The sequence below is a fragment of the Nomascus leucogenys genome, chromosome 13 (assembly GCF_006542625.1).
Source record: "Nomascus leucogenys isolate Asia chromosome 13, Asia_NLE_v1, whole genome shotgun sequence".
NCBI classification, from domain to species: Eukaryota; Metazoa; Chordata; class Mammalia; order Primates; family Hylobatidae; genus Nomascus; species Nomascus leucogenys.
The window spans coordinates 36,477,236-36,487,762 of NC_044393.1; the positions used below are offsets into that span (position 1 = coordinate 36,477,236).

Here is a 10,527-nt window from a genome sequence, read left to right on the forward strand (position 1 = left end):
CGAGTTAGGGGTCAGTCCATAAGTAGGGTTGAGGGCGAGTGAGTGGCCACATTTGGGAAGAATTTGAAGCCTGGTTTGGGGTTGGGTTTGGACAAGGTTGGAGAACACTGTGAGGGTGGGTTTGGGGGTCAATCTAAGGCCAGGGTTAGAAGTTAGGCTGTCATCCTGTGCAAAACCTGACCCCTGGTGATATCATCAACCTACCAAGCTGTGGCCACACAGGACTCAGCCACCCACAACATGAGATCCACTCTGGGTCCAGAAAGCTCTTTCACTCAAGGCGGGGGTGGGGAGATGGAGGACAAGGGAAGAAGAAACTGGATCCCCTCAGAGATCTATGCAGAAAGAGAAGGCACGCACAGGAAATAGAACACAACACTAACTTTAATGGGGCAGCCCTGAGCCGTATCCTTCAAACCTTCCCCCTCAGTACTCCGTGCGCGAGGAGGGAGAAGCGACTGCTACAGGCACATTGTCAATGTCCTCCCTACTCCTGGCGATCCCACTCCTCACCCCTTCCTCTCCAGCTGCTGCGGTCTCCGTCGCCGAGGTGGGTCCCGGGTAAGCTCCCAGGAGGGGCAGGGGAGCCCCTCAGAGGCCCGGGGCAGATTTCCCCATGGCTGAGCATGGGGAACTAGCCTGGATGGAGACGCCGCCGTCCTCAGAGCTGGGCGGGGACCTGATACTGGGGGTGTTGACAGAGCCAAGGGACCGCCCCCCAAGGCCCAGCGCCGGGAGCTGCAAGGCCGGGACCAAGGTGTTGGACACTGCTTTGGGGGGCAGGCTAGGTCTCTGCACGTGGCTTCTGGGCTCTGGAAAACGGTCCATTCTCCTGACCAGGATCTCTGGAGTGGGAGGAGGCGGCTCAGTCCCGGGCCTCCGCTCCTAGAATTTCTGTCCCATCTCCTCCCACGTTCACCCATCCCAAGGAAGGAGGGCACTCGGGCTCCAAGAGGCTCGTGAGAGCAGCGGGCTCCGCCCTCCCAATGGTCTGTCCATCGGTGGGTGGGTGGGGCGCGGCGTCGGGGCTCTTGCGGGTACCGGGGCGTCCCCGCGCGGCCCGGGCCGCCGCTCACCGCTGCTTACGCTCCGCCTGCTGGAGCCGCCGGGAGAGGTCTTCGATCCGCACATTCTTGAGCTGGAGCAGGTGCTCTAGGCGCCTTACCTTCATCTGCAGGACCTAAGCCGCGCCGCGCAGCGCAGGGGTCAAGCCTGGCGGCCTGCTCTCTCCTGCCAGGCCTCTGCTGGCCACGAGCCCCCACCCGCAGCCTTCCTAGACCCCTCACCTGCACGGTCTCTTGAGAGGCCAACAGCTCCTGCTCCTTTTCAGCGATCTGGAGGACGAAGCTTGGGTCGCCCTGCAACTCCTGGTTATATACTGGAGGCCGAGGCACCGGCGGCCGGTCCCAGCTGGGGTGGGAAGCAGCTTAGCGGAGGCTTGGACCTCGGGCCCTACACTTACCCTTCCAGTGCCCTCGACCAGGCCTTCCCTTCTCTCCCTCTAGCCCCTTTCCTGCTTCCCGACTGTCTCGGGCTCAGCCTACTGTGCCCCCCAACCCCAGCTGTGTGCAGAGATCACCAGCCTGGTGAAGTCGGAACTCCCAGCTTCTTTACCTGAGCTGACCCCCTCGCTGGGGGTCCGGGGCATCTTCACCTCGGGCCTTCTGGGATAAACCTGAGACAGGGCAAGTGGAGGAATGACTGTGCTGGAGTCTCATTCTCCTGCTTCCCCCTCCCTACTTCCACTCTCACAAGCGACAGGAAGAACAGAAGGAAAGCTACACCCAGGACGGAGAAATGGAAAAGGCCACCTTACCCACATCCATGTAGCCACTGCCATCCTGGGGAGCCAGCTCCTGAAAGAACCCCGGGGGTCCGCTGTAAGCCCGGGCTCAGTCATCCCCAAAGAGCCCCATGTCCCTTCCACGGGCCCCCAGGCCAGGCTCTATTAGCCAAGCACCCTCCCCGACACTTATCACCCAGGCTGGCCTTTGTGTGGTCTAGGGAGCGCCCCCCACCCAGCCCCCAGAGCAGTGGGAGAAGCTTGAGCGGGGTGGCACCTGTAAGGAGCCCACGCCCTGCTTCCTGCGCCTCTGCCTCTCCTCCAGGCGCTGCCTCAGCGGGATGAGCACCAGCTCCACCACGCCTGGGGTACACTGCGCGATCTTGCGCATCACGTCATCTGGTACTGAAAAGTTCAGCCTCTTTAGTACCTTCCTGAGGGGTAGACACAGGGATAGCAGATTGGGTCCTGGGGAAATGAAGTGAGGGGATGGGGGAGAGGGAAAGGGGCATGGTGGTTGCAGTTCTGAGTGCACAGCCCTGGGGGAGTGAAAGCACATCGCATCTGAGCTTCCTTGTGTGGGTGTCCCAAGGTTCCTTGCCTCCTTCCAAATAGAAGAGTCTCTTGGCCGGGCGCGGTGGCTCACGCTTGTAATCCCAGCACTTTGGGAGGCCGAGGCGGGCGGATCACGAGGTCAGGAGATCGAGACCACAGTGAAACCCCGTCTCTACTAAAAATACAAAAAATTAGCCGGGCGTGGTGGCAGGCGCCTGTAGTCCCAGCTACTCGGAGAGGCTGAGGCAGGAGAATGGCGTGAACCACGGAGGCGGAGCTTGCAGTGAGCCGAGATTGCGCCACTGCACTCCAGCCTGGGTGACAGAGTGAGACTCCGTCTCAAAAAAAAAAAAAAAAAAAAGAGTCTCTTGATTTTGTAATCGGACGAATTCTGTCTGCGTTGACCCTCCCCACCCTGCCATCAAAACAGTCTCAGCCTGGGCAAAGAAGACCATAGGAGATGATGGGGCTGGGGTAGTCCTTCCCGGGAACCCAGGGTGGGGGCTGGAGATTCCCACTCCTGCACCCAGGTGTTCTGCTACCTGTTCAGATGACCCCAGTTGTTGAGCTTCTGCTGGAGAGAGTTGGCGGGGACATAATTGTGCATCTCCACCATCTTGGGGAAGTAAAACTTGATGACCTCTGCAACCAGGACTGAGGGAGAGGGGAGCAGACATGGAAAGTGGGGGCATGGGTAAGGAAGGAGGAGGTGAGAGAAGGTGGGGGTGGGAGAATCAGGCATGGCAGAGTGGTGGAACCCAATGGAGGGGTGGAGATGCAGAAAGGGGAAGGATAAGGAGGGAGACAAAGACATTAAGATTAGTGATAGGTAGAGGAGACTAAGTCTCCAGCATACCTCAGAGGAGCTGCATCCCTTCCCCATTAATTTAGGGAAGGGAATACTGAGTCTCTGGTCCTCTAGTAGAGAATGAGTCAGCCAGCACAGGGGCTCACATCTGTAATCCCAACACTTTGGGAGGCTGAGGCGGGCAGATCACCTGAGGCCAGGAGTTCGAGACCAGCCTGGCCAACATGGTGAAACCCCGTCTCTACTAAAAATACAAAAATGAGCCGGGCATGGTGGTGCATGTAAACCCAGCTACTTGGGTGGCTGAGGCAGAAGAATCGCTTGAACTCAGGAGGTGGAGGTTGCAGTGAGCTGAGGTCATGCCACTGCACTCCAGCCTGGGTGACAAGAGTGAGACTCTGTCTCAAAAAAAAAAAAAAAAGAGAATGAGTCTCCAAGACAGGCTTTCAGGAGCCCAGGGAATTCACATAGATGAATGACGCGCACACACACACACACACACACACACACTCCAACACCAAAGTTCCAGGAGAGTAAAAGACTCACATAAGCAGAGACACATGTGATAAGATCTTCCTACACATAGATACATAGGGCAGAATGTGTAGACACATAGAACAAACACATGCTAGACACACATAGGCACACATGTAGAACGCACATAAACAGAAGCACAAAAAGCCACATATGCACACAGCCTCCCCAAATATACAGATACAGAGATGCATAGAAGTACTTGACATGAAAAGATGACAGATAAGTATTTCTGTCATTGAGACCCCGGGAGACATTCCTAGAAACACAAACACCTTCACAATCACAAAGAAACACATGCACACAAGACCCCCCCAATACAGAACTAAACATGTCAACACACATATGAACACACACATGCTCAGACTCCCACAAGACACAGAACACATAGCAATGAGTTAGCACATACAGAAATGCACAAATACATATGCAGACACATATCTTAATCATTAATGTCCCTGGAGGGAGTTAGAGGCACACCCCCCCACATGCACACAGGATAGAACATGTAGACATACATATATGGACACACATCGTTCACACACAGATGCAAATAGAAAACAAGCACACACGTCTAAAATTTGAAGTCCCAGGAGACAGATTCCTCCCCACTCCCACAAGCACACAAACACAAAGAGTTTGCATAGAGACCCGTTACACACGAACATACAGGACAGAACATGCAGACACACAGAGGCACACACCTCCATCACTGAAGTCCCGGGAGAGGTTTCGCTTGGGCCGGGACAGAGGGATTTTGTCTACCCACAGGTACAGCTGGTGCAGCGCCTCCTCGTCCACGCTGCTCGCCATTGGCGTCCTCAAGGCCTGGCCGCCCCAGCGGTGCCGGGTCCAGCCCCAGCCTCACGACCCTTCATGCGCTTCCTTTCTCGCCACTACAGAAGCCCATAACTGCCTCTGCCTGCCTAATCCAGAGACTCACGTCCCAGCTGGGGGCGGCCATATTGTTTTCTGAAACCATGGAAACCATCCCCGACTCGCCTGGGAACAAAGACTTCTGGGAGTTGTAGTTTCATCCCCTCCCCGTTACCTCCTCTCAGGCCCGAGCTCTGAAAAGGCGATTAGCTGCCCTTCTTCCCAAGAAAGCATCACTTCTGTGCCCACGCCACCTGGTGACCAGCCACTCATCCATTTTGGGACCAGCCAAAGCCAACCAGGACCCCAGAATTCCTGCATCTGCACCCCTAGAGTGGGGATTCCCCTTCTTGACCCTTTAGCCCTTTAGTCCCAAATGAAGGGAGCACTCCAATGTTTGTCAGCTTTATTTGGGGGTGCATTGTTGATAATCTGCCACCCAAATGGATTGCGTGATACAACTGCTTCCTGCTTTGTCCCTCTCCAAAACTCTATGCTCATGGGGCCATTGCCACTCACCCTTCCCAGCAGTGTTCTAGTGAGGTATTTAATAGGTAACCCAGACTCCCAGGGAGAACACCACAGTTCAAGGCCAGTACCTTGGCAGGTCATTTAACTTCTTAACTCTACTTCCTCCTTTGTGAAATGACAATGGTTCTCACTTATTTGTCCCAAAGCACTCATCTCCCGTCAGTGAGCTATTCTTCCATGGATCAGAAATTGATTTCAGGTTGGCTGGGCGCGGTGGCTCACGCTTGTAATCCCAGCACTTTGGGAGGCCGAGGCGGGCGGATCACGAGGTCAGGAGATCGAGACCATGGTGAAACCCCGTCTCTACTAAAAATACAAAAAATTAGCCGGGCGTGGTGGCGGGCGCGTGTAGTCCCAGCTACTCGGAGTGGCTGAGGCGGGAGAATGGCGTGAACCCGGGAGGCGGAGCTTGCAGTGAGCCGAGATTGCGCCACTGCACTCCAGCCTGGGTGACAGAGCGAGACTCTGTCTCAAAAAAAAAAAAAAAAAAAAGAAATTGATTTCAGGCAAGGCGCAGTGGCTCATGCCTGTAATCCCAGCACTTTGGGAGGCCGAGGCGGGCAGATCACCTGAGGTCAGGAGTTCGAGACCAGCCTGGCCAACATGGCGAAACCCTGTCTCTACTAAAAATACAAAAAAGTTAGCCATGAGTGGTGGTGGATGCCTGTAATCCCAGCCACTGAGGATGCTGAGGCAAGAGAATTGCTTGAACCCAGGAGTCAAAGGTTGCAGTGAGCCAAGATCGCGCTATTGCACTCCAGCCTAGGCGACACAGTGGGACTCCGTCTCAAAAAAAAAGAAAAGAGAAGAAATTCATTGCAGTACCCAGTTCCATTCCAAAACAGCACTACCCTTAGGAGGGTTAGGAGTGTGGGTCCCTCCTTAGTGAAGAGGTACTTCTAGAGTCAGGATGGGAAGAGAGCTTGACTAATGGTGTGGCCTTGGGCACCTGACCAGACCTCTGCCTGGTTTCTCATGGCTTTACCTACCTTATAGGGGCTTTGTGACCAACTAAAGCATTTAGCACAGAGCAGGGGCTATCATTAATGAGACAGTCTCAGTTCCAGCAAGAAGTGTTCTTTTTCACAGGAGACAAATGGAAGTAATTCGCCTTGTTGCAACCTGCGGTGACGTAGCTGGGTTAAACAGGAGCACCTGGGCAAGCAGGCAATGCTCCTCCTGCTCACTCCAGAGCAGGTGGGGCTTCCTTGTGGCCTTCTGGTCTCCAACTCCAGGGCTCGGATTTGGGGCGGGAAGGTGGTGGCAAGGGGGATCCCAACTACTTTTTGTTGTCGCTTCAAAGCCCTCAAGGCCTGGAGGGGATTCCTGAATGCCAGAAGTGCAGGTCAAGAGTGGAAGTCACCCCTATTTCTTGTTTTAAAGTCATATACAGTGGTCTTGATTTTCCACAAGGGGCCATAACCAGGGCAGGCCAGGGACAAGAGATGAACTGGATACTCCCTCATTAACATTCCCAGTGTTGGAGAGGAGAAACTTGGTGGTAAAGGTGGGCCGGGGCTGGGAAGGAAACACAGAAGTGATGTGCCAGCCTCAGGTGAGGTGGGAAAACCGGTTTGGGGCCCAGAGCTGCCAGCCATGCTCAAGCCCAGGCCCTCCCCTGGTTGGAACCGCTGGGGCCTGAGGGCCTCAGTGAGGGAGGGGTAGGGAGGGAGGGGCTGGCTCTGAAAGGAAAAAGGGTAGGATCAGCAAATGGACCTGACCTCACCTTTGTACTGGGGGCCCCCCCGAAGGCACTGCACAGGGAGTTACCAACCATCCTCTGCAACCTGTTCCTAGCAATTTCACCTTCCTCCTGCCACTGTGCCTAGAGGTGGCCACCAGGCTTGGAGATGCCAATCACTGAAAGGCCTAAAGGGTTCCCTCTTAAGGCACCAAAGGTAAACCAAAGGGTGCCCTGTATGCCCCTCCAAACTCCAATCTGGACCCCAAAAGCTGCCCCAACACTCCTTTCTTTCTGTCCTGACCCCACTCCTGCAAAGGCCTTCAAACCAGCCTCGGTAGGCCTAGTCCCCACGTGCATATTGATTTGCCCCCCGAGACTGATGGCTCCCTCCCTCCTGCCCCAGCCAAGTGACCCCAAGCTTGAGGTCTCCTCCTGCCCCTCTTCCAGTCAGGGCAACCCTCTCAACACTTGCTTCCATGTCCCACCAGAGCAAGGACCAAAGGGAGCCAGGACGAATATGTCCCCCAAGACAGACGCAAGCCCAGACCATGAAGGATGCACCCTTGGCTGTTAAAATGTTCACCCCCACAAAAGGGGAGTGGACAGATTTATTGAAATCAAACTGGGAAAGGAGCAGCTGGACGGCTGGACTCTGGGCCCAGCCCCAGGCCCCTCTGCCCAGGATGGGGCCCTGCCAGAGAGGGAGGAGAGGCATGGGGCCTGCAGCTGCCCACAAGGGAAGCGCCCTGTGTCACTCCCACGGTGGGGGGCCTCTTGGAAATCTCCAATCTGGAAAGAAAAACCAAGGGCCAAAGTCACATGGACAGGGCCAGAGAAAGGGACTGGGGAGGTGGAAAGCAGGCAGAAGCAGGCTCAGGAGCCCGCGGTGAGTTAAACTGTGCTTCTCAAGGCGGCCTGGGGGGTGGGTGTGGGGACTGCCAGCCTTGCAGGGGGCCTAGGCTGGACCTTCTTCTGGAGCCCTTCCCAGAATGGCTTTGGGGTCCCCCCCCACCAAAGACCTGGTGTGGATGGCAGAGGGGAGAGGCACTCTCCGGCCGGGAACCTCCAGGGCCCATCCCTGGCTGCTGCTGTGGCTAGTCCACTGAGGGCACGGTGTGGTAGCACCGGACAGCTCCCCACCCGCCCCACCTGGTCCCCTGAGCCCAGGGCCAAATGGGGAGGAAAGAGGATTCTGAGAAAGAGGCAATAAGCAGGCAGTGAGGCTGACCTCAGCCCCCGGCCTGGCCGAGGTGACTGGGCCTTTTGCAGGGCCAGGGGAAGCATTACTGAAGGACCTGGGGCTCTGCACTCTGGCTCCATGCACAGCGGGTGCCCAGAGAGTCCTCTGCCCTGGGGTGGTGCTGCCAATCTAGGCTGGGGGCACAGCTAGGTCCAGTGACTCAGCTTTGATGTCCAAGACCCCGAACTCCTGCCTGCCTGGCGTGGTTCTTCCTGGTCACATGAACCAGATCGTGTTCCAAGTGGAGGATGTGGCTCTGCACGCGGTCGTCAATGGGAAAGGAGGTCAGGTACCTCTTGACCATGGCAAAGTAAGCCATGGCCTCCCCAAAGCTGGGTACAGGCACCTCATCACCATCCTCCTCATCATCATCATCGTCTTCATCTTCATCATCTTCTTCCTCATCGTCCTCCTCTTCCTCACTGTCCGAATCAGAGTCCTCCCCACCTTCCAGGAAATGCAGAGTAGGGCACTGGGCCTCTTCCTGGGTACCATAACCCCCGAAGCTGCCACCGGCCTCCACTACTCCCTGGGCCCAGTCCTCAGCCTCCAAGCCCTCGGAGGAGCTCTCATCTTCCTCCTCTTCTTCATCACTGTCATCAACATCACCCTCCTCCTCCACCTCCTCTTCCTCCCCCAATTCCTCTCCTTCCCCCCCATCCTCCTCCTCCTCCTCTCCTTCCTCCTCCTCTTCCTCTCCTTCACCCTCTTCCTCCTCCTCTTCTTCTTCCTCCTCCTCCTCTTCCTCTCCCTCACTCTTGAGGGAAGTGGTGATGGTGGCATTAGGGCCACCCCCAAAGCCAGCCTCACGAAAGCAGGCGGCTATGTCCGAAGGCTCCACTGCCTGCCAGGCGGCAGCCACAAAGTGCAGGGCCTCCGTGAGACCCAGCTGCAGGCCTGAGCGATCCTGGCCTTCTAGCGCGGCCATGGCCTTGAGCAGCATGGCCTGGCGGTAGTGGCCCTTCACCTGCTGGACCACTCCCCTCTCCAGCGGATGCACGGTGCCCGGCGGGAAGAAAGCCAGCTGCACATGCCGCAGGCCCGAGGTGTCCAAGGACTGGGCAGCCAAGCGGCCGGCCAGCAGTAGGACCCGGCGAGACTCTGCAGCCATTCGGGTGTCCAGGGCCTTCAAGTACTTGGCCAGGGCCTGGGTGGTGACACCACCCTTGGAGTTGGCGGTGTAGTCGCAGGGCAGGCCGGCTTGGCCTGCGCGGGGCTTGGCCGACTTGCCGGCCACCAGCGGGGGCAGCTTCTCGCTGCCGTCGGCATTGGCGCATAGCAGGACGCTTAGGCGCTGGGTGGCTTGACGCGGCCGTCCGTCGCCTCCGCACAGCCCCGCGGCCTGGTTGGGCAGGAAGTCGTACCATAGACTGGTCTCAGTGGCGCTGAACACGTCCTGCGAGGCGTAGCCCTCGGCCACCGACGGCGGCTGCTCCTCCAGAGCGCGCCAACCAGTAGTGCTCCCGCCACTGCCCTCCGAGGGCACCGCGGCAGGGCTGGCAGGCGCCGCCGGGGTGCGGGGGGCAGCGTTTCGCGCGCGGGCGCGGGCCACGCCGCTGCAGGACACCACGCCGTGGCGCCGGCGGAAGCGGTCCAGCCAGCCGTTGGAGGCGGTGAAGTCGTCCATGCCCAGCTCCTCGGCTATGCGCAGCGCCTTCTCCTTGAGGATGATGCCCTTGACCGGCAGGCCGGCGGCGCGGATCTGCTGGAACCAGGCGATGAGCAAGCCCTCGAGCTTGTCGTAGGGAGACAGCTTGTTGGTCTTGCGGCAGGTGGAGGCCACCCCGTACTTGCGCTCCGACGCCAGGATGGCGCGCTTGTTCTTCAGGATCGTACTCAGCGTGGACGGCGGGATGTTGAAGCGCCGCGCGATCTCGCCCTTGCGCAGGTCCGGATTCTCCTCCACCTCCTGGATGATCCGTGACTTCTCCCGGAACGTCAGCTGTCGCCGCTTGGGGCCCATCCCGGCGCGCCCCCCGCCCCGGGGCCCGGCGCCGCCGCCGCCGCCCCGGGGCGGGGGGCCCGGGTCCGTGGCGGGGGGCACCTGGCGGCCTCTCCCGCGCGCCCCGCCCGAGACAAAGCGGCTCGCGGGCGCGGCGGCGGGGCGATGACCCGGCCGGGCCGGGGGCACCTCCGGGGGCGCCGGCGGGCGCGTCGCCGGGCGGCGGGCGGCAGGCGACGGGCGCAGGCGAGGGCGGGCGGCGCGGGCGCGGAAGGCAGGAAGTGCCGCGGCGAGGGGAGCTGGGAGCACGACGAGCGGGGCGGAGCGGGCGGAGCGGGTGGAGCGGGATCTCGCGGGAAGCGCGGGGATGCCCGGCGCCTCCTCCCAGCCCTCCGCGCCCACCCCCTTCCCGCCGCCAGGACATACCGCGGGGGGGCGCTGCGGCCTGCTGGACCTGCCCGTGCTGCGGCCTCCGGCGACCCGGCAGCGACGCGGGCGGGGACGCGGTGCATCGCTACTGCGCCCGGCGGACAGCGACTTGCGACTCAAAAAGAGTAAAAATCAGGGTTTTTGT

General features: G+C 58.9%; 2 protein-coding genes across 6 annotated transcripts; both read right to left on the bottom strand.

The window, feature by feature from the left end:
- Positions 1 to 366: 366 nt before the first annotated feature.
- On the bottom strand, positions 367 to 8,077 carry SPEF1 (sperm flagellar 1). Of its 3 annotated transcripts, XM_030825586.1 has the most exons (7): positions 4,385 to 4,704; positions 2,881 to 2,992; positions 2,061 to 2,217; positions 1,817 to 1,856; positions 1,615 to 1,675; positions 1,287 to 1,410; positions 367 to 1,180 (listed from the first exon to the last, which is right to left on the bottom strand). In XM_030825586.1, the coding sequence occupies exons 1-7, from the start codon at positions 4,491 to 4,493 to the stop codon at positions 1,073 to 1,075; spliced, it is 711 nt and encodes a 236-aa protein (XP_030681446.1). In that variant the 5' UTR covers positions 4,494 to 4,704; the 3' UTR covers positions 367 to 1,072. The 3 variants fall into 3 exon arrangements, with proteins under 3 accessions (XP_030681446.1, XP_030681447.1, XP_030681445.1); XM_030825587.1 differs by lacking the exon at positions 4,385 to 4,704 and adding an exon at positions 8,000 to 8,077 and having other exon boundaries at positions 367 to 1,410; XM_030825585.1 differs by having other exon boundaries at positions 367 to 1,410.
- Positions 5,988 to 10,225, bottom strand: CENPB (centromere protein B). Of its 3 annotated transcripts, none has more exons than XR_004032958.1 (2): positions 8,000 to 10,183; positions 5,988 to 6,209 (listed from the first exon to the last, which is right to left on the bottom strand). XR_004032958.1 is itself a non-coding variant. In XM_030825584.1 (1 exon), the coding sequence occupies exon 1, from the start codon at positions 9,972 to 9,974 to the stop codon at positions 8,172 to 8,174; it is 1,803 nt and encodes a 600-aa protein (XP_030681444.1). In that variant the 5' UTR covers positions 9,975 to 10,225; the 3' UTR covers positions 7,335 to 8,171. The 3 variants fall into 3 exon arrangements, 1 of the variants encoding a protein (XP_030681444.1); XR_004032959.1 differs by lacking the exon at positions 5,988 to 6,209 and adding an exon at positions 6,219 to 6,605; XM_030825584.1 differs by lacking the exon at positions 5,988 to 6,209 and having other exon boundaries at positions 7,335 to 10,225.
- Between the last annotated feature and the right edge of the window lie 302 nt (positions 10,226 to 10,527).